Source organism: Nasonia vitripennis, chromosome 2 (genome assembly GCF_009193385.2).
Source record: "Nasonia vitripennis strain AsymCx chromosome 2, Nvit_psr_1.1, whole genome shotgun sequence".
In the NCBI taxonomy this organism is placed as follows: Eukaryota; Metazoa; Arthropoda; class Insecta; order Hymenoptera; family Pteromalidae; genus Nasonia; species Nasonia vitripennis.
Window position 1 is genome coordinate 23,384,200 of NC_045758.1, and position 27,947 is coordinate 23,412,146.

The 27,947-nt window shown below is 36.3% G+C and overlaps 5 protein-coding genes and 1 long non-coding RNA gene across 8 annotated transcripts in view; 3 read left to right on the top strand and 3 right to left on the bottom strand.

Annotated features, from left to right (window-relative positions):
• LOC100679431 overlaps positions 1 to 10,197 on the top strand; it is a 40,015-nt gene extending 29,818 nt beyond the window's left edge. For both annotated transcript variants that reach the window (XM_008212418.4, XM_032597075.1), the window contains 6 exons: positions 614 to 738; positions 7,230 to 7,575; positions 7,711 to 7,901; positions 7,976 to 8,242; positions 8,328 to 8,601; positions 8,812 to 10,197. In XM_008212418.4, coding sequence (XP_008210640.1) covers positions 614 to 738; positions 7,230 to 7,575; positions 7,711 to 7,901; positions 7,976 to 8,242; positions 8,328 to 8,601; positions 8,812 to 9,179 — 1,571 coding nt within the window. In that variant the 3' untranslated portion in view covers positions 9,180 to 10,197. The remainder of the gene's footprint in view (positions 1 to 613; positions 739 to 7,229; positions 7,576 to 7,710; positions 7,902 to 7,975; positions 8,243 to 8,327; positions 8,602 to 8,811) is intronic.
• LOC116738509 lies at positions 60 to 8,878 on the bottom strand. The gene is made up of 4 exons (XR_004344612.1): positions 8,789 to 8,878; positions 8,289 to 8,621; positions 7,212 to 7,445; positions 60 to 381 (listed from the first exon to the last, which is right to left on the bottom strand). It is a non-coding gene; the product is annotated as an uncharacterized LOC116738509 (long non-coding RNA).
• Positions 9,582 to 16,729, bottom strand: LOC100121039. The gene is made up of 11 exons (XM_032596419.1): positions 16,221 to 16,729; positions 14,970 to 16,033; positions 14,608 to 14,888; positions 14,355 to 14,531; positions 14,124 to 14,270; positions 13,790 to 14,041; positions 11,468 to 12,557; positions 11,114 to 11,394; positions 10,852 to 11,022; positions 10,624 to 10,764; positions 9,582 to 10,535 (listed from the first exon to the last, which is right to left on the bottom strand). Exons 2-11 carry the CDS (start codon positions 16,006 to 16,008, stop codon positions 10,278 to 10,280), a joined length of 3,837 nt encoding a protein of 1,278 aa, XP_032452310.1. The 5' UTR covers positions 16,009 to 16,033; positions 16,221 to 16,729; the 3' UTR covers positions 9,582 to 10,277.
• Positions 16,480 to 19,187, top strand: LOC100121064 (protein lin-37 homolog). The gene is made up of 6 exons (XM_001604598.6): positions 16,480 to 17,670; positions 17,766 to 17,901; positions 17,973 to 18,188; positions 18,260 to 18,443; positions 18,511 to 18,659; positions 18,743 to 19,187. The coding sequence occupies exons 1-6, from the start codon at positions 17,598 to 17,600 to the stop codon at positions 18,762 to 18,764; spliced, it is 780 nt and encodes a 259-aa protein (XP_001604648.1). The 5' UTR covers positions 16,480 to 17,597; the 3' UTR covers positions 18,765 to 19,187.
• Positions 18,941 to 24,245, bottom strand: LOC100121088 (ankyrin repeat domain-containing protein 13D). Of its 2 annotated transcripts, XM_031925054.1 has the most exons (14): positions 23,480 to 24,193; positions 22,777 to 22,912; positions 22,574 to 22,698; positions 22,463 to 22,508; positions 22,234 to 22,377; positions 21,876 to 21,953; positions 21,496 to 21,676; positions 21,204 to 21,426; positions 20,994 to 21,122; positions 20,740 to 20,890; positions 20,501 to 20,662; positions 20,302 to 20,402; positions 20,140 to 20,228; positions 18,948 to 19,653 (listed from the first exon to the last, which is right to left on the bottom strand). In XM_031925054.1, exons 1-14 carry the CDS (start codon positions 23,576 to 23,578, stop codon positions 19,416 to 19,418), a joined length of 1,902 nt encoding a protein of 633 aa, XP_031780914.1. In that variant the 5' UTR covers positions 23,579 to 24,193; the 3' UTR covers positions 18,948 to 19,415. The 2 variants fall into 2 exon arrangements, with proteins under 2 accessions (XP_031780915.1, XP_031780914.1); XM_031925055.2 differs by lacking the exon at positions 21,876 to 21,953 and having other exon boundaries at positions 18,941 to 19,653; positions 23,480 to 24,245.
• Positions 24,246 to 24,412: 167 nt separating this feature from the next.
• Positions 24,413 to 27,742, top strand: LOC100121114 (pre-mRNA-processing factor 19). Its single transcript, XM_031924290.2, has 8 exons — positions 24,413 to 25,023; positions 25,243 to 25,392; positions 25,497 to 25,771; positions 25,880 to 26,074; positions 26,164 to 26,319; positions 26,397 to 26,627; positions 26,709 to 27,049; positions 27,138 to 27,742. Exons 1-8 carry the CDS (start codon positions 25,005 to 25,007, stop codon positions 27,280 to 27,282), a joined length of 1,512 nt encoding a protein of 503 aa, XP_031780150.1. The 5' UTR covers positions 24,413 to 25,004; the 3' UTR covers positions 27,283 to 27,742.
• The last annotated feature ends 205 nt before the right edge of the window (positions 27,743 to 27,947 follow it).

Here is a 27,947-nt window from a genome sequence, read left to right on the forward strand (position 1 = left end):
CTCTCGACGCAATTCCTCTCTCTCTCTGTCTCTCTCTCTCTCTCTCTCTCTCTCTCTCTCTCTCTCTCTCACACACTCTCTCTCTCTCTCTCTCTCTCTCTCTCTCTCTCTCTCGGCAAGCGATTATACGCGACGACATTCCGTCGAGCTGTTTACGCGCACTTACGTACATGTCGATCGTGAACCTGCAGTGTGATTGTCGATCTGCACGAGCGATTAATTCAAGGCGTGCTCGATGATGCGTGAACGCATCGAACTGTTTATGATCGTAAACTTGTGGTTTTCTTGGATTATTCCGAACTGTATAATCAATTAGCTGAAGGTGTAACGCTGCTTTTATCTTATTTCCAAACGTCGACTGGCTCGTTAACTTTGAAATGGCTGTAATTAAATATATTCATATATTTAAAAGGCAATTATATATATAATTCTAAAAATGCGTTAGAAGCCAATTAAAGCTTTATGCCTTTCGATAAGAGCTTGAGAACGATTGTGCGCCTACTTTCAGACATAAAATATCTTTTTCTATAATACTGCCAGGGGATTTCCTAATTGAAACTAGAAGCCTTACAGGAAGACGTATAGTTTTCAGCTCAGCCATTTTTTGTTGCAGGAGACCTGAAAAGGCGGTACTCTTGGAACAACTTCAGCGAGCCCGAAACGAGGAGAACGGAAGCTGAGGCTACTTCTGGTACCGAAGAAAGGACTACGTCGGATGACGACGAAGTTACTTTCAAGGTGAGAATAAATAATACAAGCGTTTTTGTAGATTTCTATGAAAATTCAATTTACTAATGTATACCGATAAATACTCGTTTACTGAAAAAAAATCGAACATCCAGATACAAAGTCTCAAGCTTTACGCGAATTTACGAAACAACCCGTAGAGACAGTGGAGTGAAGGGCAAGTCTCTTAGAAATTTTCAATTTCGCGCTGGCGCGCACAGCTGCAAATTGCAGCCAACTTACACACGACTTCTCTTTCTCGGCTCAGTATACCGTATATAACTGAAGAATCTAATTTCCCTTTGGGAAGAGCTCGCTGTACTCGCGCCGAACACCTGTTTACGCATTCGCGGCATTTAGGCAGGCATGTCTGCTGCTGCTGTTGCTTACTTCCACGTGTATATAGCTATAGATATATACTTGGACTCGACGGCTCGGTTTTGCTGTGTTAGAAAAACGGTCGAGTATTATGGGAGCTGTGTTTTTCCCGGCGTGTTCGTGTTCGCGTTCACGAGTTCAGCGAGGTATGCACTTGTGCGAGTAAAATTTAGCTTGATGGAATCCATTATATTCTGTATGTAATGAAGCTCGCGGTATAATATCTTGGATTTTTCTTTTGCATTAATAATTTCACGTTCTAGATTGAAAACGTTTATGAGGTGAGAAATTGCATTATTTGAGAGAAATCACTGTTTGGGGGTTTGAAGGGTGTATGAAAATCAAGTAGAGCATTGGTGCAGGTAATGATATGGCGATTGCGAAAATGAGTGAGATAATAATTGGTCCAAAAAGTGGACGAACGGATTATTTAATTGTTCTCCACGCATCATAGCGACAACAAAAACGTCGAGTCGCTTAAACGCAAGCTTTATTTATTATATAGATGTTGTTATTTATACTCGCAGTAATTGCAAAAATGGGCTTTACAGTGCGCGGAGTTAATAACTGGACAGCTGCTGATGGTTGTAAAATTTTTTTCCCGATGATTAACATTGAAGAGAAAAGGCCTTTAATTTAAGGTAAAGTTGGTTAAAATGAATACTTATTTGGCGCAAAGTTATGAGCAATTAGAGATCGAGTAAAAATTCTTCAGAAATAGCTAAAGAATATAGGCTAATTGTTCTTGTTAGAAAAATCAGTGAAACTTAAAAAGTTGCAAAACGTCCGATTTCTCACACGCGTCAGTGCCTGTAATAAAAAAATTCTCATCATTGTTTAACCAAGAACAAAACGCAACAGATCATTCAACAAGTTCCCCATTCACATGCTATCTCTCTCGATTCTCATCCCGCCGCTTCAGTCAACTCCTACCACACACATACCCGTTCGATTGTTACATGCCACAGCGCTCAGAGCAGAGGGCCGCGAGGGAAAAGCGCCGAGTGTAGAGGGCAGAGGTAATTCGCGCAAAAACTGGTTCCCCAGCCGTATGAGAATTTTGCGCGCGCGAACAGACATGCGTGCGAGCATCTCTCTTTCTCTCGTGCGCTGCTGAAGCTGCGCGTAATCAGAATAACCGATACTCGCACGGCGAAAGTGCGTTTCGAATGAACGACCGGCCACTCGCGGGAAATATGGACTTTAACGTTACACAGGCTAGGTATGCATGTGTGTGTGTGTGTGTGTATGTGTTTAAGTACGGTCTGCGTTGCGTGTATATTGCTTTTATCGGAAATTCTCGAGAGCGTGAACCTACGCCGCTGCTGAACGTGGGATTTTTTCGGAGTGTGGACGATAATTAGTGGGCTGGTCTCTGCGCCGAGCCGTGATTAACAGCTTTTATGCTGATTTTAATTAACGAGTTATTAGCTGGCTTCAATACTGATGCAAGGCGTTGTTCGGCATAATTTTCAAGTACTAGGAAAAAATTCGTAGAGAAAATAAAACCTTCATGAAAATCATAGATGCTTTGTCTCGCTGTAAATTTTAGCGCGCGCATGCACCTTGAACCCTAAACTTTTTCTAGATCACCTCGCAGTCGTATACACGAGAAAAATCGCGGAACATTATAATCAAACTATTCGAAATACGTACATAATTTATATCCGCGCGCAGTTTGATAGACAGCTCGAGCAAAAGAAAGCGTATAGCAACTTCATTAACTCGGCGCAAAACAACCCGACGAAACTCATGCGGTTCGTAAAAAGTCCGTACATCTGCGCGCTGCATAGAGTACACAGAGTCTGCCAGTTGCTCTGCGGCGAGGAAAAAGTCAGGTCTCGCGAGACGGACGGAAAGGGAGGAAAGATATAATTAACCGGATAAGCCGGTCGAGCGGAGCGTGTGGGGGTGGCATGTAACGTGTAGAACAAGCGGAAAGCACGAGCTTCGAAAGGAAAGCGCTCGCCTGCAGCGGAACGTATATAGGTATATAGAGAAAAAGAGATGCAGAGGATCAACGAGGTTAAACATTCCACGCTGCGCGTCTATTATACCTGTAGAGGGGAAGGGCAGCTTGTACTCGCTTGCTTCGAGAGATTATACTCGGCTGACTAGTTGAGTACTCTACTGTCGCGGCTATACGTTTTATTATCGTGCAAGCGCGGCGACGTCATTGCACGCGTGTTCTTTTGTCTACCGGTTGACAATGATTTATACTGGGCTATGTGGAATATGAGCGCGGCTTATTCGGTATGCTTTTTTGCGCTTAGAGGAAATTATAGAGTAGCGTGTTTTATAATTTATTGATCGTCTCATGCAAATTTCGCGTCTTGTGCATAATTGTATATCTTGTTAGAGCGAGCTTCGGGAAATGGAACTTTGCAAGTGTACATTTTTTAATAAGATGAGTCCTCTGAGTCTATCTAATTAATAGGGAACAGACATGATTTTTAAAACCTTTTTTAAAATAAAGTTAAGGATAAATCTTACTCAAAAGTACAAGAGTCACGATTTTTACTGCAATATTTGTTAAGTAATATTGTTTTGAAAATTCGGTTTCCTAATGATACGTTTAAACGATTGAGAGCTCACGTGATCAATATGGCGGCGCGAAGGATGAAAATATATATGGATGTATAAACGCATGTAAATTTTAATACATAAAATAACCTTATTGTTTTCTCCAAAATCATAATAGAGATGAGAGATAATGCTTCAAAATCAAAATAGATTCATGATGACTGAATTTATGTACTCAAATGCCCGTACGTTAGGTTAGGTCTTTATCCTTTGAGCCGCCATATTGAAGAGCTGTCGTTTTAAAAACTACTCAAACATAAGAATTTTTAATTAATCTTATTAGGGCCTAGAGGTATTAAATCAGCAAAAAATTGATGCATAACGTATTCTTATGCTATTTTCTACTGTATATAAATATTTATATGCATATAGCAGAACCATGTCTGTTAACTATTTCTTTGACAAAAACTGAGATAAAAACACTTTGGTAATGCTATTGGAAAATATGAGTAATGTGTCGCCTAACCATACTCAATCCCTCAGCCACAACCTACTTCTTAGCACCAAGTTTCTGCTCCGCAGTCAATCTCTCGCACTTATAGACATATAGGTGTTGGTAGTCCCAGTCCCCGAGGCTACCGTCATCGGACTACAAACATCCTGTCTCTCTCTCTCTCTCTCTCTCTCTCTCTCTCTCTCTCTCTCTTCTCTCTCTCTCTCTCTCTCTCTCTCTTCTCTCTCTCAGCTCTTCGTGGGAAAGCGCGCGCGATCGGACAGTGTATATATGTACATAGACGGCGCATACGGAAACGTGTCCAGCAGCCGTGCAGGCCCTAACCCTTCAGCAAGACGTGTCCCTCTCTTTCTCTCCTGCAGCATGGAAATTGATACGCGTAGCAGCAGCAGCAGCAGCAGTAGCGAAGGTTCGCGCGCGCGAGCGCTAGATAAGATCGTCACGCCGCGAGCGAGAAGAGCACAACTAAATGCTCCCGTGAGCTGCAGCACACAGTGGCTATTTCTCTTCCGCTCTCTCGGTGCACTGCGGCTGTACTCGCTCTTTCTTTCTTTCTCGTAGATAAATATCTTGAGAATTTCATTAGCATGATCCGTGTCCGAGAGCGAGAGAGAAGCTGCGGCGGCCCTCGAAAACCCCGCAAGTTGCGTGCTGTGGCTGCAACTCCTGACATTCCTTTTTCTCGATTTTGTCTGCTCTGTGCTTCTACGCGCGGCTTTTACATTTTATTCCACTCTGTCCTCATTATTTTTACCCCTCTTATCGCGATTGCTTTCTTTTGGAGATTCAGATTAGTCAGGGATTTAACCAAAGCTCTCGGACTACCGTCGTCGTTTATTTATTTTTTGTTTCGTCCCCTTTACTGTTCAACGAAAGGATTAAAGAGCGTTTATTGTGACAAATCGCCGCTTATAAGAGTCGGATTCCTTTGAAGATAAGATTCATCAAACAAGAGTGTAAATATAAAGCTACATCTGCAACGAAATGATCGAGTAAGCAAAAATCAAAATATCTCTCTGCCCGGCATCGATTTTCATACATATCATGTCGGGATTGGCTGTTAACTTCTATCTCTTTGGGTCTTTGCCTTCAAGATTCCTAGACAAAAACACAGCTCCTCGCGCAGTGTCTATACGCTTTTCCTATACATACTCTCCTCTCACCGACAAATCGAGATACCGCGCACTCGGGCTCTCCCCTCTCTCTCTCTCTCTCTCTCTCTCTCTCTCTCTCTCTCTCTCTCTCTCGGAGTTACGTTCATTGCGCCGATATCAAACGAAGCAGATCGAAGAAACGATCGCGCAGAGTGTGCAGCGCGCGACTAGAGCGCGGAATGAGATTTCCCGCAAAAAGAAGCTACGATCTCCAGTTCCACTCGGCTGTGCGTTTACGTCCATCCTTTCATCGTTCAATCCCGGCCGGGATCGTCGAGCAAAAAGTGTATTTATCTCGAATCGATTGATTTTTCCCCGATGCTCATCTAGCTTTCTGGGAGGTGAAGCTGCTGCTTTCTGAAACCGACGTATACAGATACAGAACTGGTTGTAATTATCCAATTGCGCAATACAACGTCTTTTCGATACATCTCGACTCCGTGTATGCGAGCTTCGCAGTTTTCGATCCGTCCGCGCAGATAAACGAAGTTAGAGCTGCTCCTTCCGATGATTTTCTCGCACACACACGCGCTTAACGTGTATAGAGAGGCGGTCGCGAGTTACGGCGCTATTAAGCTAAGTGATCGCGTAGCCGCGAGAAAATTGTACAGTCATCCATCAAAAGCTTCGTTTCCAACGCTTTCCCCGTTTTACAAGCGCTTTTCGCGTCTTTCGACCCTTTCGTATATAATAACTGGGAACTGCCAGCATGAGCGGGGAGTTGTTTTTTGCGCTCGCGCGCCGCCTGATAGGCCCATAAATCAGTCGGACGTCGTAGAGATCAATCGAGAGATGCGTCGGAGAATCTGTTCTCGCGGGATTGCGTTGCCTGGATATAGTCTTTCTTATATGAAGGGTATCTTTGAAGCGTTGCTTTTTTTATAATATTTTTATTATAGTTATTGTGTTATATAGAAGTAGAACGATAACGTTATTACATTTTCAAATGGTGCGATAAGTAAATAACATAAAATAAAAGACTAATAACAAAGCATCGCGTCGTTCTAATTAATCGATCGATCAAATGATTCGCCTTCTTAATTACTACATCAAGAAGAAGTAATCCAATATTTGAAAAGAAAAACTGTTCGCGATAGCCTCATCATTATCCTCGACAAGTCAGGCGGGTATAATTCATAACTCGCCCCAAAAAAAAGAAAGCGCGCATGTACTTCAAAAGAGAGCGCACCGCCCATCGCTTTCGATCTTCAAAGCTTACTCGCTCAAACTGCAGTTCTCTGACAAAAAAACAAAGAGAAGGAAACAAGTAACTAAACTTTAGCGCCAGCGAAGCGCATGTACCTCGAAGACTGCCTTCTTAAAGGTATCCTATACTGACCGCCGCGCGTAAACAGCTGTTCAGCAGTGAAGTATAAAGCCAGCGTGAGCTTCCGCGTTCGGAGCTCGCGCCACATAAAATTCTTACGGCTTTCAACTCTCACGTGTGTGTATGGATATGTGTATACGCAAAAGATCGCCGCCAAAGTCTATATACACGGCTTGACATTGTATCTCGCGCGTGCATCGCGAGCATTGGCGATTCGTGAATTTTATCGACTGAGAATAAGGAAGAGACCCCAGCGATGGACGTGTCCGTAAGTTTGGAGAAGATTTGCGTATACACGACTTGAGATGCATGCAATATTGGAATATTTCCAATGCCAGAATTACCACTTTTGACTTTATCCGACTACGAACGATCTTATTATTACTTTTTTAATAATAAAAAGAGTTATTGCTTTTTTTTCAATGCCTATTAATGAATGAAGAAGTGTCGGAGCCTCTTAAAAATTCATTGTTGAAATTTAAACAAAAAATATTTCGAGCTTAAATTTAGAAAGAAATAAAAAGAATTCTGTTTTCAGTATTCAAAATTCGATCAATAATATCAAAAATAAGTTTCACCGTGTACTTACCGGTATAACTTTCGACAGGAAAATGGGTGTACGGTGCAGGCGGTGGACCTGGTGGCGGACTGCCCGGAGCCGGTAGTGTCTTCGTCGTCGCGGCCGGCGTCGCCCGCGAGGTCAATCTCGCCGCGACCCGACAGCCCGACGATCATCATGGGACAACGGCCCAGCAGCGTCAGCCTCCTTAGACCGAAGATTTCGCTCACTTGGGTCCTACGCAATCAGCAGCAACACAATGGCCTGCAAACGACCAACAACATTAGCAACAATAATAATAACAACAACAATAATCTCGCGACAACCGGACACGTTCTCAATAACCAGCAAGCTGCCGTTGTCGAGCTGCATAGAGATAAGGATACCAATCAAGGTTGGTACTAATCTGTGTAATTATTTGGTTCTCATCGTAAATGATACGATATATTCAAAAATAATTACGTTGAATAGAATTTAAAAGATTGTGATAATAAAACAATTTATTAATAGGAACAAATATTTTTTCCAGCGAAGGAACGCGAGGAAAAAGAGCGAGTTTTTCGTAGGAGCGTCAAGAGTGTAAAGAGCGTTAAAAGCGTCAAGAGTACCGATGCCTCCAGGATCAAAGAAAGAGACAAGGAGAATATCGATCGGCTGGAAAAGCACGAGAGAAAGAGCATAGCTTTGCAGAGAATAGAAAAAAATGACAAAACCGAAAAAGTAAGCTATCGCAAATTCCTTTCTGCATATAAGTGATGCGTATGCATAACAAATTCTCGTCTGCTTTTTTGCAGATAATAGACCAAGAGAAGGTAGCCGTGGAAAACGGACTGGACAAGCGGTTGGAAAAAGAATACCAAGTGATAAAGGAGAGTAAGGATGTGAAAGAGAAGGTGAAACGAGCTATTTCAGAGCCGAATTTGATGACCCGCGAAGCTAACTGTACACCCTGCAACGGACGCGAAAAGCACAGGCACAGACGGACCAAACGCAGTCACAGGCCCAAAACCTCTAGTCGATTCGGCTACGATATTGCCGATCTCGACTCATTTCTTACCAAGGTAAAACCCACGAGCCATCACCTTAAATATAAAAGATTGTACCTACCTAGAGGCAATCGAAATAAACACCCGAAAATTTGATCAGGCATCGATCGAACGACCAGCCAACATTCCTGTGGTACTGTCATTCCCGTCAGTGCTGTACCAGACGCAGGGCGGCACGCAAGCCGAGCTTGCGCTGCCGTTGGGAACTGTGGTCAACGCAGTTTTTAAAAACCAAGCCTGGCTTTATGTCCAGACACCCCACGGTCAAGAGGGCTACGTCGGCTACGCGGCCTGTCTGCCGCTCGGCATTTTGCCCCAGTCGACACGCGGACCATGCTGGGAGGATTCGACGGACGTCTTTCCCAGGCCACTAGGTAACCGATTTTTTCACTCCCTACAAAAATCATTAGGCATGATTAAAAAAGATATAGTAATATTGAACATCAGTATATTCTATATTTCTAAATCCAAACCTAATTCTAATTAAATTACGAACAATAAATAAAAACAGCTGTTCATGCGAAATTTCTATCTGACTAAACTCTACCCTTATAAACTCACTATTATTATGCAAAATTTTGCAGGTAACCTGACGGACACAGAGAAACTTCGAGACACACGCTCGGAGTGCGGCGGCAGGTCGTCGTCGCGCTCTCGACGCGCAATGTCTGCGGTACCGACGAGCGCGAGTAGCTGTCGTGGTGAACGCAGCGTCGATCGTCTCTATCTGCGGGCGGCGGCAAACTCGAGAACAAGAGGTGCGCGACACACGCTGCTGCTGGTGCGAGAAGACTACGAAGGCAGAGGTGCCGCTGACGCTCTCAGTGTCACCAAAGGCGAGGTTGTCGTGCTGCTCGGTGACTACGCCGATTCCGATTGGTTCTGGGTTCGGGCGCGCGACGGCCGAGAAGGATTCATACCCGCCGTTGTCGCTGGACACGGCTTTCTATGAATCGCGAGCTTTGTGCTTCTAATCAGCGTCTTGATGATCTGTAAATAGATGATAACTATATAAGTAGATGGATTTTAATTTGTCGCAGGTTTCACGACGTTTGATACAAGTCGAAGCATTCAATTTGTTATTGTACAAGACATTGCATAGTAAATAATGATTCCATATTACTTATTCATCATGTTTTCGTAATTCTAACTTTATCAGTATAATTATGCATGATATATGAGCGTGTGTGTAAATACTTCAAAGAAAGGGAAAGAGTCATTTTTTTAGAATTTTAAGGTACAGAGTATGTGTTAGTACCGATTGCGGTCAATTGGTTTATTTAAAAAAGTCGTTCCTATAAGTGAAAAAATACAATATTTAGTTGCTGCTTACAGAATTATACAATATATAGTAATCGTGATTGGAGCTCATTTTATTTTTAACGATGTATTAGAAATATAATAAATACATATAGATTATACTTATAGATTGTATTTTTTATTTCTTTTTTTCAAAATTTCTGCATGAAATTGTTTTTATATAGCTTATTGAGTTATTTTTAAATAAGTCACATGTTGTTTCACTATCTGTTCTGATTCGCATCTTTGTACATTTTACTCGCATATGTAAATATTATAGCTTATAAAATAATATAGCTTAATAAGTATTTTTATCATTTAACTTTATCCATATAAGTGATTTTGAATGCGCATCCAATGACCAAATTGATATTTATTAATATAGGTGCAATGTGCAATTGACTGTGAAATTGTTTATAAGAATGAAAAAATTATGCTTATAGTTTTTATATTTTCTAGTTTTAAAAACGTTGTGTTTCATGAATGTATGATCAAACTTGTACATACAAATATTGGTATTGCACAACATAAATAGTTCTAAAAAATACATATTAAACGTTACAGTTAATCTAACGTTTACATTTTTCTTTATGAAAGATAAATTATTGACAATTTATGTATGTAGTAATAAACCAAGTATAATTTATAAATAAAAGATATACTATTTTCAAGTGATTGTCATACATCTTTTATAGTTACAACCACATTCAAGTGCGATAAAATAAATGTCGTACAGTTAGTAATATTTAAATTAATGAAGTTCAAAAAAATTCCCATGGATAAGAACAAATGCTTGACAAAATAGCTGTATTAATTCAATGTATTCTTTATTTGGTTTTGATGTAGCCTCAAAAACTATTTTAATAGAATTAATTAAGTTGGATAAAATTGTCTCTTTATCACCTGGATGTTTATTTACACGTAATTCAGTGATAGTGTTATGATGTTTTTTACTTCTTATAATTGCTCTTGCAACCTCAACTTTCTTTTCTTTATCTGTTATGATCGACTGTATAGAAATTGATTTTTTTTAAATAAAAAAAAATAATAAATTGTAATGAAAAGCTATTTTCGATAAACAAGTAACTTTTACTCACTAGTATGGAAGGTAGATCTTCAAATAAAGGCCAAGTGTCTTGGCAAGCTATGCAATTGCATTTAAAAAAAAACCTTTCTATGTATTTGTCTCTTTCAGATTTTAGCGTAAAAGCAAAATTACAACCATAGTCATCCAATATCTATAGAATATAATTCATAGCAGTTATTTCATAAATATTATATTATTACAATAAATACATTTATTGAATAAAAGATAGCAACCCAACCTGTGAACCCTCTTTTATAGGGTGTAAAGCAATGATAACTTGTTGCAGAACACTATCTCGTAAACGAGAGCATCTGCCCACATTTGGATTGCAACTGTGATTAAGGAGACTCGTAACAGAACCAATAACAGACCCAATTTTGATGTTTTCTCCATTATAAACTTCGTTGAACTATATATCAAGCATTAAATTATTATATAAAGGAATATAACGCACGTTATTATGCATAACAAAAAGTTTAAATTAAAAATATAATTATCACCTGATGATCATTTAATTCTAGTTGCATGTGGTGTTTTGCAATTAGCTTTCCTAAAAACATAGCATCTTCATTTTCATAAAGAGCAGATAGATCTTTCATGGTATTGTCCCCAAGAAAAGATGTAAACGAAAATAAATAATATAAAGTTATTGCAGTATTCAATGACAATGCTAAAAGGTCATATCTTTTTCGATTTTGTTCATGAGTGACAAGACTGTAAAAAGGTCTATATTCATCACTGTGATAAGTTCCATCCTCTGAAATACTCTTCATTAGGTAATCTAAAAGAACCAAAAAATATTGAAATTATATTTACTATAATATGTATTAATACTCATATATAACAATTGTCACCTTCACAATCATCAATTTTTCTTATTTTTTTTCTTAATTTTCTAATACTTCCACTCTCCCTAACAGCTAATATGGCAAGTTTTAAACTTAATCCTGACAAGTCATTCATTCGTAGGCCAATTAAATATCCCTTGATAGAACATTCAATGTCATGATACTGCTGCCAAGCCTCGCTTCTGCATTTTTCAGAGCAATACATTGCATATATGCATTTATCACAAGGAATACTGTCCCATGTTCTTTTAAAGCATTGTGAACAATGAGTATATATGTTTGGAGAACTTAAAACAGATGCATATGGTTTCTCAATAACAAGAATTTCTCCAACATCTATGTCTCTACTTGCAACCAAGTGTCTACCAAAAACGTTAGTATATTTAATACTAATAGCATCCGAGGCTGAGGGAATTATTTCATTACGTATTATTTCTGGTAGAGTTATTTTTTGTAAATCTTCATTTTGTTCCAATTGCGATTTAGTTCCCAGTTCTTTATTTATGTAAACAATTTTAGATTCTAACTTCTCTTTTTTCTCGTCACTCACAGTCATATTTTCAAGCCATTGTCTTGCTTCTTCACATACTTTATCAAAATCTGTCTTATCCAAGAGTTTTAGACATTTAGCTTTTCGTCGTAGCAAATTTGCCTTTAAGTGATCTGGATAACTAAGCTCTAAGGCTCTGTCGATGTCTCTAATGCATTCTTCCAATTTATCCGAATTAAATAAAATAGCTGATCTGTTAGCATATGCCTGAGCTAATTCAGTTGATGAATTTTCTGCTAAGGCTATGCTTTTAGTGTACATTTGCAAAGCTTTAAACAAGGCCTTATTATCACCTTTTCGTTTGACAAAAAAGGTATCTGCTTCATTTCTTAATGCCTTTGATTCTTTAGAATCTTTTTGTTCACATTTCACATCCAAAGGTAACATTTTTTCTATCGCTTGCAGTGTTATTTGCACTCTCTGTTTACAGTCATTTTTATTTTTTATGTCTTCTACTAAGCCGTCTAATTTCAATATTGACAAGATTTGATCTGGTGGTAACATCTTTCGACTGTAGATTTTACTTTTTTGGATTTCTAGAACCTTCTATTAACTGCAGTATACAATCACACAATCGATGATGAATAAACCATAAAGAATAAACGTTGTTACCAAGAACTTATAAAACTATACTTACATTATATATAGGTGTATAATATTATATTTGAGTACGCAATGATTCTTGATGAAAAGCCACTATAAATTCGTTTGTTCTCTAAGTTCTTGGCTTGATACCACATGTAAATATATATGTATGTATGCTAAGAGCCGATAAATTTCTGCGAAAAGACGATTTTTTCCCTGGTCGAAAGAATAACGATCGCATTTTCGAACGAATATGAATTTAAGTATCTTGTACTATTACCAACTTGACACACACAAAAATGACAAAAACGATAGGCATACAACAAGCGCATCGCAGATAACATTCTGTTTTAAAAAGCATGCAGTACTTAATTCTTAAATTGTTATAAGTTTAAAAATAAAATTTATAACTAAATGCAATTTGTATAATAAAAAAAGTGAACATACAAGTATAAAATAAAATAATCAAACAAGTAACATTTTATATAGTATACAGAACAATATGAAGTAAAAGCATTGAAAAATAAAGTATAATATGAAAATATAAAAATAAAAATAATAATCTGTTACCTTATAGAAAATATTATAGACAGCCGTGATCTGTTGTGTTCATTTTAAATTTATTTCATATTTAACATTATAACATTAAAAAAATACGTTGTACTTTTATTTCTATTGAGTACAGTTTCAAAGACACTCAATTAAATTATTTTATCAATTACAAAAATAGTGCGCCTACATATGAAACTTTTTTATTGTTTAAATTATAATTGTTATAAATACTATTTTTTTAAAACTGTAGTTCATAAATCACAAGGAAATACTGTAAAAATATAGTAGAACTTGTATTAAATTGACAGTAGATAATTTTTTCACACTATAGCTCTAAAACTATTGTAAAAAATATTGAAGCAATGTTTTATATTTTTGTAGTACGAAACGTATAAAACATTGTAAAATACCAGCATATAATAACCACAATTGTTATTACTTCTTTTCATGAAAAATTCGAAGGTCGTTAAATGACAACTTATATATAACTTATATATAAATAACCCTGTCAATTCTGTAATGGAATTTACAAAATGCATTTGAATTATGAGGTTTAACAAAATATTGTGAAATGAATGACATTAATTTCAATGAAAATAAATGCAGTTCGCTAAAATGATTGGATTCGAAATTCACATTTAGAGCCGGAATCGATTTCCGTGAATTAATAAGAAAGCCTGTCTAAACAATATAACTGACTGGTAGAATTCCTTTGATGGTTGTGATGAACATTTGTACAAAATTGTAACTGCCTGTGCTAAAGTTTTCAAAACATCCTTACTTTCTGCATCTAATCTATTAACATCTGCAGATGAAATGCTTTTTCCATACTTCCAAGTTTTATTAACTGCTTTTTTTACCTCAGTTTTTCTTTCTTTGCCCAAAGAAAATGACTAAACAAAAAAGCATGAATTAACTATATGTTCAAACATAAATATTTTTGAGAAAGAAATTTTTGTTTTGTATGATACTTACAAATATGCTTGGTAAATCGTTCAATTTAGGCCAATTTTCTTTACAAGCCAAACACTCACATGTAAAATAATACTTATTACAGAGCTCCTTTCTTTTTTCAATACTCGCATTTTCCATAGCAAAATCAAATCCATAATCATCATAAATCTGAAAGTTGTAAGAACAGGTTTCATTATTACAAGATACTCGAAAAAAAGATGATTAATGCTTATTTATTTCTTTTATACAGACCTGAGATCCTTTTTTTATAGGATGTTGAGCTATTATAATTTGTTGTATACTATTATCTTCTCCAATCACGGGAATCCTTGTTGCATTTGGATTGCAGCTATGATTAAGAAGACTACTGAATGGAAAAACAACAGCACCAAGACTATGATTGCAGCCATTGTCGTCAATTTCATTCATCTAGAAATAATGTTTTCAAAACTTGAAAATTAAAACACTGTTTTCATTAATTAGAATGTATATAATTATGTAGTACCTCATGGTCATTCACTTGGATAATCATGTAATGGTGAGCTATAAGTTTACCAATAAAAATAGCATCTTCATTATCTGATAAAGCTTCAAGACTTTTACTTGTTGTTTCTCCAAAAAATGAAGTCAATGTGAACACAAAGTATAAAATCACAGCTACATTCATGGTCATAGAGACAACTTCCGGCAGCCATCGTTTATCTTCATGTGATGCAAGGCAATACAGTGGTTTGTATATGTCACTACGATAGATATTTTCTTCTGAAAAACCCTTAGTTAATGGATCTAAAACACACAATTGTAATTATAATAATTATAATAGTTACAAATAGTTTAAACCTATTTAAAATTTTTAAAAACTGTTACCTGTACAACTATCAACTTCTTTTAGTTGTTGGCGGAGCTTATCGATACCACCAGCTTCTCTTACAGCTAATACAGCTAACTTTAAACTAAACGGTGCTAGATCATTCATTGTTAAGCTTAAAAAGTAGCCTTTAATAGGGCATTCAATATCATGATATTGTTCCCAAGCTTTATCTCTGCACTTGGTAGAGCAATACATGGCATGTATACAATTTGGGCAAGGGATACTATCCCAAGCTCTTATAAAACAATGTGAACAATGGGTGTAAATGCGTTCTGGTTTTAGCAGTAAAGCATAAGGTTTTTCAAAAACAAGAATTTCACCAACATTTATATCACGATTTGCTACAGTATGTCTACCATTTGCTTCGTCGTATTTCAGATCTATGGCATCTGAAGCACAAGAAATCCTCTCATGTCTTTTAAACTTTAGCAAAGATTTCTTTGAACTGATGTCTTCCACTTTTGGCAGTTCTGTGATCTGTGTTGCAGTCTGTATTTTTTGTTCAAGTTGCTCTTTATTCTTATCGTTTAATTTTATGTTTTGCAGCCAACGTTTTGCTTCTTCACAAGCATCCTCAGCCTCTGGTTTTCCTAGTAATTTAAGACACTTAGCCTTTCTTCGTAGTAAATTTGCTTTCAGCGTATCAGGGTAATTAAGTTCAAGTGCTCGATTAATGTCCCTGACACATTGTTCATATTTCTTTAGATTGTATAAAATTGCTGATCTATTTGCATAGGCTAATGGTAACTCTCGAGAACTGCTCTCAGCAAGTGCTATACTCTTTGAGTAGAATTCCCAGGCCTGTAAAAGGCTTACAAGGTTTCCCTTTTCTTCAAAGAATAACCGATCTGCTTCCTTTCGTAAATTGCTAGACACTTGAGAATCTTTACATTCGCACTGAACGTCCAAAGGTAAAACATCTTCTAATGCTTTCACTGCTGTTCTCACTCGAAACTCAAGATCTTCATTAGTGCCTAATTTTTTATGAAATTCCGCGAATTTCCCTGATATCATTAATTTCACTTGTGCAAACATTATTGTCGTTAATAGTTCTTCCTTCCTGTAAATTTGAATATCGCACTTTAGTATTTGACAAAGTTTAAGATAAATGGTATCAAAAGCAGTGTAATCAGGTATAAATAAGAGAGAAAACACATAAGTGAACGTTTATGATTTTTCACTAATCACATATTCAACAACAGGTAGGAACAATTGAACGAAGTATCGAGTAAAAAATTAACATTTACCTAAATTATCATCCCCTTATCCATTTATATTCAATAAAATGCTACAATTCCAAGCTATGTCATATTTTTCGTGCACTTTGAAAACATTTTCTTTGTTGAAAAATAAGCGCCGTACTTATACCTTTATTAAAACAGTCCAGGCGTGATCTGTATCATTTCGCAGCGTATAGGCGTACAACAGAGGGAACACGAGGCTGCTTTTCTTTGTTTTGCCGACTAATATATATGAGTTTGCAGATCCTTTGGGGTCGATCAGTCTCCCTGGGGCCAGTGGTGGGTACGTATAAATTACGCGTCGTAAATGTAATTTACGACGCGTCGAATATTACATATATTTACACCATGTCTAATTATAATAGCGTGTGTCGAAGACACGAGATAGTCACAGATATAAGGAGCTGCGCATGTGCTCACGTTAGAGCCAATAATGTTTTTGCCGCGCTGCACATTGTTCTTTTAAAATGGAGACGAGAAAATCGGTAAAATATCAAAAATTTACCAATATAATTAATCAATCTATCTAAAATCAAGCGCATGCGCATTAGCATCATTTGACAATTGACCGTCTCTGTGTCGCGTATGTTGCTGGTCCCGGCTGTGTCGCGCGAGGGAGCCTAGGCCTACAGTTGTAGAATGGCGACAATAAGGCTCCTGACCCTTGACACACACTAAATATATAATCTGAATTATGTATTAAGCAAAATCAAGCAATTTATTCAGTGGCAGTTGCACTCGTGCGCAGCTCGATCGATTCGTATTTCTAGGCTGTGTATTAGAACCGTCATGTAAGCCGACGAATGCGATTTGTTTATAAACATTTGCAAATTCGTTCCATATCCATGGGATTTGGGATCTGATCTTGCGCGCCTATTACGCCTGCGAAATGTCTGAATTACTTGTATCCTTATTATTGCAGAAGGAACGAATAGATGAACTTGTTAACCGTTTTGGCATCTATTAACTTGAAATAAAAGAACCTTTTCTCTTATTATACTAATACCCAGTAAATAAAATTGTCAAGAATTATTCAAGAAGTTAAAATATATATAAAATAAAATTATAATTTTAATTTTATTTTGCATGCTCATATTATTGCAACAGTTTGTCCTCCACCAGAGGGCTTGCTATAGGCATCGCATCGGTGGCGCTGGCCGCTGGCGTCTGGGCTACGCTATATAGGCTACGCAAGTCGCAAGAAAGCCGCAGTTCTATAGCAACGCCGACGTTCTAGGCTCTGGCGCTTTTTCTGATGATGTTTTAGAGGGCATTTTCATGTTTATATACACGACTAACCTCGATTAAAAAATACTGTTAATAAATATTCTTTTGATTGGTTCTAATCGTAGCCAATTACAGCTTATTAGCTAAACAGCCAAAATGGGGAAAAAGAGAGGAGCGCACCATCAAACACTACCAGACCACATCAAGATGGAAATTAAAGATGAAATAGGTAAGCGCAGGAACGCTGTTTGGCTTATAAATTTCAAAACAAAACACTTTCGCGTATAACAAGTAACTTAGCAGCAATCACTTTTTTTCGAACAGATAGCAACGTTCTTATGGCTAGAGATCGGTTTAGAGGAGCTCTAAGAGAATTGCTACACCACAGTGATGAAGGCTCATCTGGAGATTCAGGAGACGATACTCCTTTGAGTGATTACAAGAACCCACCAAAGAAAGTGTGAGTATAATATGCTTTATAAAAGCAAAATTTTACTTGACTTTACAATCATTGATCTTTGTGTTCTTTAGTGATCAATCGTACAGACCAAAACTGGTACATAGTCAGGCACGCAAAATGAAGAGGCGAAGGCAAATGCATATGGATTCTGCATTTCATCACACCTATGTTATGAAGCTTTTCGACAGAAGTGTTGACTTAGCTCAGTTTCAAGAAGACACACCTCTGTACCCAATTTGTCGAGCATGGATGGCTAATCAACCTAGAAATCCTAATCTTGTTCCAAAGTAACTAAAGAGAGATGGTATTGTTACTTTTAAAAAAGCATTCAAAACTGTAAAACAATTTTTTTTCACAGAGCTAGAAGTGTGAGCCCAGAGCTTGTTACAGAAACCGACAGTTTCGATAATTTGTTTGATCCAAATGGAGAAATTAAAGATGTTAGTTCTTTGCCACCACCCTTACCCAGCGAAGAAGCTTTCCCTAGAAATCGTATCCCATCACCAATAACGGTTGAAAGTGAAAAGTTAAATCTAGATTATGTGAGTATGAAAACTAGAAATCGTATTGCATTAAATGAGAGTATAATATTTTACTATTACTATTCAGGAAGGACAAACGTTAAAATCGCGTGAAGCACTGATGAAAGAACACAGAGAACATTGGGGTGCTGTTAGAAGAAAATGGCATCAACAAGCTCACAAAAATGAACAACGGTTTACTGAAAGTGCAAATATTTTAAGCACGATATTCAAAAGGTATATTCTCTATTTAAAATGGTTGCATAAGTAATGTAAATGGTTTCAAAATTTCCTGCATTAAAGATGTTTATTATTTTTAGAGCACAATCGGAATTTGACTGAGAAATTACAAAAAGGGACTCCAATTTATAACTAAATATCAGTGTAATAGAACAAGTGTACTTTATGAGTAAATGATTGTTATTATGAATAGTACAAATTAAATTACATTTGGTAACTAGAACCAAGGATTGAATATGAAAATTAATTATTATAATATGTATGAAAAATAACGAGGATTTAAAATTTTAGAATCATAAGCGTTTTATTTCAAATATTGACAAATTTGATAACTTATGTTATACTTTCAACGAATAGGATTCGTTTGTATATCTTTGAGATTGGTATTTGACAAAGGATTCTTGTTGTATTAGAAGTGAGTCATTTGTAACTTTTACAAGAGTCCATTGTTCATACATTCAAAATTAATTCATCTATTGTTTCATATAAAAGGTATAGCTAAGAAATAAATAACAATTCAAACCATTCACTTTTGTCACTAACTTCTCATTCCCACTTTCTCTAACCACATAATATATTTGTAAAGTTTATAACAAATATCCTTTGCATATGATGCTTGACTAAAATAATATTTCTACAATTTATGAAAAATTGAATTTTTTCGTCTAAATTGCAGCTGGAAGATTTTTTTATCAATTATTTTATCAGGAGTGCTGCACGTATTTGTCTCTAGGACTGGAAAATTAAAAAATTTCACTTGTCAGTAAGTGAAAGTTCTAAGACTTGTCTAAACGTCTCCTCTTCAAGAAGGCGGCGTTGCTCTTCTTCCATTTGTTGTTGTTCAGAAAGTCTTAATGCCAATCTCATTTGTTCTGCTGCACTTTCAAATGATTCATTGTTTGCTTCATCACTCCCTACATCATTCATGTAACCTTCTCTACTGCAGCCACCAACTGTTTCTTGATAAATTTCCAGACTTGCTTGAATGGCTCTATTTTAACAAAGTCAATTTATTATATATTATTATATATTGAATAATTAAATAATATGTACGATATACGTGTCAGAAGTCGTTCTTCATGGCACGGCGTTAAGTGCACTTGCTACGCTCGAGCGATTATACACGCCATGCCGCAAAGTACGACTTATGCCATTAGTATCGTAATGTACTACTTATTATTTCTCTTACAATTATTACTAACAAGTAATTAAACTATTGAATTAAAAATGTAGTTATTAATGCATATATGCATACGAATGCCTGCTATTATTGAATCATTTACAAGTTCAAGCTACCTCTCATTTTACATTCTAGAAGTACAAGGTGTTACTTTTTTCATGCATTTGAATAACAGTGCATTTGCGTAACCTACCTGTCTGTATTTTTATAATGACAGGATAGAACACATGCAAAATGAACATTTAAAAAAATTATAGTAAATTTTTAGACATTCTAAAAAAAATCATCCAATAATACCTTTGGAGTTGCTTCTCTTCCTCTGATGTCATATTAGGTGTGGATGGACGCGATGGCTTTTGTGCTTTAAGAGCTTCCCATATGTCCACCTTGATTTAATTAGGTATTAATAAAAGTAATGTATTCATGCGATACAGAAGAAGAAAACCTTTTTGATCTTACCTCATCGCGTTCACTTCCAACATCAATAAGGCTTTGTTGAATAGCAAATTGTAATAAATCATCCTCTTCTTCAATACTAAATTGTGTTCGTACTTCTGCACCTATTATTTAACATAATAAATCAAATTATAAATTTATGTTTTTCCTAACGTTATGTCAGTAAATAAAGAAAATCAATTAAATATCTAATGAAAATTACCTAATTTTGTATATCCTAATGGAGCTTCAAAGCATACATCATCCAAAAGACAAGTTAATCGGTTCGCTTCTTCCAAACGACCGACGTGCGGCACTTCTTGGTCTAATCCGAAGATATTTCCAAAAGTTATTCTTGCATTTAAAATATGAAATAGTGGTATCTCTAGAATAAATTTAAAAAAATCAAAATTAATAATACATTGATTTACTATTTTTTATAACATCATGACAAAACCTTACCGATTTTTACAGGGAATCCTGACGGTAACTGCATTTGTATAAAATCTTTTAATTTAGCAAAATGTGAACTAGTTATAGCCATTAGATCTACAATTGGCATTATTTGTTCTTGCAGACTTAGTGGATATTCTTCGCTTAACCATAAAGTAGCCTGAAATTTTTAAGAACATATGATTTTTTAAATATATTATCTACATTTAGCACAGGTAAAAATTATTAACAAGTATAAATAAATTAAAAAGTTGTCATTCTACCTTAAATTTCTGTACTTTCGTATTAATTTCCTTCGGCCTTCCAATATCTCTACTGCTCAAATCAACTTCTGGATCAAAGTATTCTTCGGGCGTAACGTTACATGGATTGCCAACATTCGTAAACTCTTCCTAAAAATGGTAAATACACAAATTTACTTGTTACTTTTTTTAGGAAGATATAGTGCTTCTCAAAATAAAAAATAGAATTACACTAATAGCAGCAGCCCCCTCTTGCTGGGTTTGTTCAGCAATACCCAGAAAAGATTGTAAAGGAGTTCGGGGCGATTTAGCCCTAATTTTGTCAGCCTCAGATAGATGTTCTAGTCGCGTTTTCGTTATTAGCTCTACATTGCTGGCACTAAAAACTTTACATTCATGTCCATTAACTATTTCACTTTTATCCGATCGCCAACCCCACAATCCAGCTTTATTTCTGAAAATACAAAGCAATGATATATACAAAGTACCTTTTAGAAATAGCTTTTGTATTGATTTGAACTACCTTTCAAAACTTATTTTTTCAGTATCTATGTAAGTCGTTACTATGGGATTTGTTAATCTTGCTAAAACACCTTCTTCTGAAGGTTCCATTAATTGAACATTGTCATCACCAAGGAGTTTCATATGTTCCATGTAGACTTTTCTTGTTTCATGGTCAACTTCCATCATTGTAGCACCATCATCTGTGGAATAAATTAAAATTTGAAAATTTAAAATCAAGTTTTGTTTGAACAAAATTATGTTTATCAAAATACGAAGTATATCATTTCTATATAATATTTAAAATTTTTTAGCAGCTACAGGCTTTCAATATATACATGAAATTAAAGCAAATTTATAGATACAATGGCTCTTTTCAATCTACAAGGTGGAAGCATTCACCTGAATCATCACTTTGTAAGCTGAACACATAACTGCGTTCACACCTAATTGCCACTGGTACACTTTGAGTTTGTTGCACTAATGATAAATTATATGCATTGAAATTAATATCCAAAAATATGAGTTGCAGTATAAAAGATTTGATAAATTGAATTGCACTCAGAATGAATTTATTACAAAATATTTAAAATAGAAATTTTTCAATATTTTTTACTATTATTTTAATTTTTAATAAAAACTTTATAACTTCTTTTTATGTTCTTTATATCTTTTATCTAATGTTCTTTTTATAACAAATAACATTTACAAAATGCTACATCCCTATGATAAAATGGTGATCTCATGCCTATTAACTTACTTTGCCCTTTGAAAACATAACTGCGATTTCCTCGCTGCCAATTTGCATGATCAAAACCTAACAAGGTAGTATCTATGCGAACATTACTACCTTGCTTGTACACTTTATAGGTATCACTTGGACACATACGCGAAGCAAGTGGAACTGCAAAATATGTTATTTTTAATTAATGCTTGTCTCTTTCTTTCTGAAAAATTTAGGTGTGTATAGAAAATTTGTATATATTCACCCCAACTAGTGAATTCCCATTTCATTTCCACATAAAAATCTGGTGCCTGCAAGCATTAACAATTTAGTAATTGTAACATTGAAAATTAAATCAAAGTAATTTTTTATTTACCTGTTTGAGTTTGTGAAGTAACTCAGGAATACCAGCGACTCTATTGCAATATCTTTGATAGTCACGTCGTGCAAGTACCATCTGCAATAATTCTGGATTACCAGTACCCACAGCTTCTTGTACAACTAATTAACAAAAGAAACGAATATAAGTATTGAAAACTTTGTGGATTTCTTATAATATTGCAGTTTCTTGTAACCTACCACTCCAGCCTTGTGTATTTTCTGTATTAACATTAGCCTCGTGTTGTAGTAAAACTATGGCAGAGTCAGTGTGACCCAAAGTTACAGCCAGCATCAGCGGCGTTCTGCCTCTATTATCGTGCAACTCAATATCATGCTGTGAGAAAAAAACATAATTGTTAATACATTATAAATGAAGTAATCGAAGATGTGGACTGGAACACAAAATGGTTTATCTTTATGCATATATATGAGAATAGAAAGAGAAACAAAAAGCGAATAAAACATATAAAGCATAATATCAAGGAGCAATGCTTGTATGGCTTCTTTCATCTGTGAGGCTTCATAAAACAGCTTTTCAGCTCTATAATCCTCAAATCCTGCATCAAAATGTATCTTCAATTTGAAAAAAAAATCAGCGATCCATGGAACAAAGCTAACAGGAATAACATGCGAGAGATTGAAGTGTACACAGCCACATGACAATCAACTCGTTTACCTTGTGCAGTGGACTCCGATAATAAAAATGCATCAGAGAAATCTTATGGTTGAATGAACAATTGTCACATGACAAGGTATGTAGCACACTTAATAAATCAATAAAACGCAAATCTGGCAGACGAAAAAACCTCGCGACAATCAACCGTATACACGAAACCGTAATGACTCAAGCTCACGATAAGCGTTGGAAAGAATAGAAGCAAATGAATAAACGCATAAGTACCTTGTTGGCAGAAAGCTCCTTGTCAAGCTCGGCGTGGTTGTTGTTCCAGACGAGCCAGTGCAGCGGATAGGTTTTCTTAATCTCGTCTATGGTGACCATATCGCTGTCTCTCGCTCGTCTCCGGGATAAAATTGAAAAGAGGGAATCTAGCTATGTAAGTAAACTTAGAGAGCTAAACGCAGCTATAGTATATAGGTGGTGTGAAGTAGAAAAGCGGTGTAAAAGTAGAGGAGCGTTATGTTCCTCGGAAGATGATGGAGAGATGTGATGTGTGCAGGCAAAAGGACTATCCCTAGCGGTGGCTGCCGGCCTCGATGATCCGGCGACGGCGGTGGAAAACTCGCCCGATCTGCAAACTCGTCGTCGGCCAGGCAACTTTGACAGACGTCGGATGCATGACACGGTGCCGTCGAGCTGCGCCGTGTCCCACTGTGTGTGCCACCACTGAGCTGAGCGCAGCTGAGTGTTCTCGCACTAAAATATCTCTATGCGCGCTGCAGACTGACTTTTATCGGCGGTTGCTGATGCTACTGCTGGCCATTGATTAGTGCAGGCCAGTAGCGAGGGCCAAATGCATGATTATTGGCAACTTTATCTCGCTCCTTACTCGTCTGCACGCACTGCTCTCGAGAGCGGCAGCTGCTGAATACTGTATAGTACTTATAGGTGTAGGCTACTGCTATACTGACTTATAACAGACTTCGTGTATGACGTGCGGTCTGCGCTCAGGCGTCGCACTTCACTTCCCCCCCCCCTGCCTGCTCGTGTACTACTTATACACGAGAGAACGAGGTATATGTATATAGCCACGTCGCGGTTTTGTCCTCTATATATATATATATATATATATATATATATATATATATATATATATATATATATATATATATATAGGTTTAATATCTAGCTCACTCGTGCGCACCTCAAGACTTCTGTATGTATGCGAGCGAGACAGATTAGATTAGATACACTTTATTGTGCAGTGTGTGTATACCTATATATAGATTCATGTTCTTATCCTTGAAGCTTTTTTCATTGTGAACTTGTACTTATTATAATATTATTATAATTATTTTACTAAAACTTCTATAATATAGTTACAAAACTTATTTATATTTTTAAAACACACACGAAATGTTTTATTGCAGATTGACATGTGGCTGTTGATTTTGCAACAACCCTTTTTTATAAACCCTAAACCTTATTTTTGAGCCTTAAATAATTAATTCAGCTACTTTAAACTACTTAATACTATTTCTTTTATAACTGCCACGTTGCTAAAGGTGCCTATATTACTACGCTACAAGCATCTCAGTTATATGTTTTCACAATTCGAATCTCGCGCGTGCATCGCGCTACCAATTTACATATATATGCTTTCTACAATAGATACCAACTGCGCGTATTAGGCAAGGAGTATGGAACATACCATACCGGGTGTCCGGGTATGTTCCATTTCTCGAAGTGTTGTGGGTTTTGGCGTTTGGTAGCGTTAGTTTGAGCGTGGGATAGTGCGCGTGCAAGGATGTCGCTCACCTGTGCAAGTAAGTTTTCATTTTGCAATTTGTTTACTAAAACTAATGATATTACACATAAATCATGCAAAGCTCAAGTCTTTAGTCGTCGAACCCAGCTTATCATGCATATCTGCGCTCTTTGACTGGCTATGAAAAACGTTGATGCGATCGGCGTAGCATAACCTTCAAATGCCTACTTTATAATGGTACAATAACAAATTACTCAACTGAATACTCTTTTTACAGTTTCTAACGATGTGCCAGAGCATCCAGTGATTTCTCCAGTCTCCGGATCGATTTTCGAACGGAGACTTATTGAAAAATACTTGAATGAAAATGGAGTTGACCCTGTCAATGGTCAAGAATTGACTGTTGAACAACTGATTGATATCAAAGGTATGCCGGGTGTTGGTGTTATATTGATTTCAATTGTTTTTGCTATATTCTATTTATCTTATGCTTAATATTTTATTAATCATTGATTTTTTTACAAACCTTAGCCACACCTGTAACAAAAGCAAGACCACCAAGTGCTACATCTATACCAGCAATATTAAAAATCCTGCAAGATGAATGGGATGCAGTTATGCTGCACTCGTTCACACTGCGGCAGCAGCTCCAAACTGCTCGACAAGAATTGTCTCATGCACTTTACCAGCATGACGCAGCTTGCAGAGTTATTGCAAGGCTGACCAAGGAAGTTACAGCCGCTCGAGAAGCTTTGGCTACATTGAAGCCACAAGCTGGTATTACGCAGAGTGGTATTCCTCAACCAGTAAGTTTTGCTTATTTTTTCTTTGATTTTTGTTTCTATTTGAGTAACTTTTTACAAGCATGTCTAAATAGGTCTTCCCTAAATTTATTTTAAAATGACAATTTTCAGGCAATTGCTGCAGAAGCTGGTGGTGTTGCAATGCAACCTAATGAGCAGGCAGGAATCACTGATGATATCATACAAAAATTACAAGAAAAAGCTACAGTTCTCACACAAGAAAGGAAACGAAGAGGTAGATCAGTTCCAGAAGATTTATTATCACAAGAAAGTATTCGTTCTTTCCAAACACTTGCATCACATCCTGTAAGTTCTTGATGATCTATGTGTAAACAGGAGTAAATTATATAATTTTTTTGTGTATGTCTATACAAACTTTTTCTTTTTTTTAACAGAGTCTTCATTCAGCTAGTATTCCTGGTATTTTGGCTCTTGATATACATGCTGCAGATACAAGTAAAATTCTAACAGGAGGAGCGGATAAGAATGCAACAGTGTTCAACAAAGATACTGAGCAAATCATTGCAGTCTTGAAGGGACATACGAAGAAGGTATATTTATCAACTCATAATATATAAATTAAATAAATTAGTTTGGAGCGGTATACTAATTTAATTTTAATTGTAAGGTTACAAAAGTCATATATCATCCAGAGGAGGATGTTGTAATGACAGCTTCACCAGATACAACAATTCGAGTATGGAATGTAGGAACTTGCCAAACTTCGATTTTGCTAAGAGCTCACGATGCACCAGTTACTGGACTTTCATTGCACCCAACAGGGGATTATTTACTCAGTTCATCTCTTGATCAGCACTGGGCATTTAGCGACATCCGTACGGGAAGATTATTAACAAAGGTATAAGATACTTGAACTGATAAGTGGTTTTAATAACGTAATATTTTGTATCTAAATCTCATATCTTAAAATTGCAATCAGGTTGCTGGACAAGGTAGTCAACCTTTAACCACAGCTCAATTCCATCCAGACGGGCTTATTTTTGGAACCGGTACTGCAGATTCCCAAGTTAAAATCTGGGACTTAAAGGAGCAATCCAACGTTGCAAATTTCCCTGGTCACTCTGGACCAATTACGGCTATTAGTTTCTCTGAAAATGGTTACTACTTAGCTACAGCAGCTGAAGACTCATGTGTTAAACTGTGGGATTTACGAAAATTGAAAAACTTCAAAACTTTACAACTTGATGAATCTTATGAAGTTAAAGACATTTGCTTTGATCAGAGTGGTACTTATCTCGCAGTTGCCGGGTCAGACGTTAGGTATGATAAACAACTTGTTTTGATATAAATGATAAGCAGACTTATTATTGATCACCAATGTTATTCATGATTATAATTTTTGTTTCAGGATTTACTTATGTAAGATGTGGAATGAGTTGAAAATACTGAATGATCACACAGCTCTTGCCACTGGTGTAAGATTTGGAAAGAATGCCCATTATGTTGCATCCACCAGCATGGATCGTACATTGAAGCTGTATGGTGTAATGTAATAAAAGCTGTAAATTAATTCAGGATATGTTTGATTTAGATATATAATTTTAATGAATTACGAATGTTGCTGGCAAACCTAAATATGATTTTATACGATGATCTATAGATATAGAAATGATTGCGTGAGTGTCTTATAAAATTGTAAAAAAGTATTCTACATTTTGACTTGATTTCACAATTCTCTCAGTAAGTTATAAAATGAATGAAAAGTTTGCGTTTGCGAATTCACAAATGAACGCCAATAAATAAAACAACAAATACTTATATTGCTTTTTTAATTACTACTTACAAGGAAATCTCATTAAAAATCAATGATGATTAACGTTGTTGAGATTAAAAATATAGAAAACATAACACGACTTTAGTCGATTGAATTAAGTTATACCGAATACTTGTGGATTTACATATTAATTTAAATACTTATCACACTTTGTCAAATAAACTATCAATATAGCTCGATTTAAAAATTTGAAATTCATTACCACCTTAGTCAGAATCTTGAAGGTGCTTTAGACACTCGGCATGTACAGTATCTGTTTATCGATACATATGCGCCCTGGATTTTTCTACTGCAGGTCCTACATTTTACTGATTCGTAATTAGAGTATCAAGGGGATACGCGACTAACCCTCTACTTTTTTTAAAGAACAGGTACATATTTTTT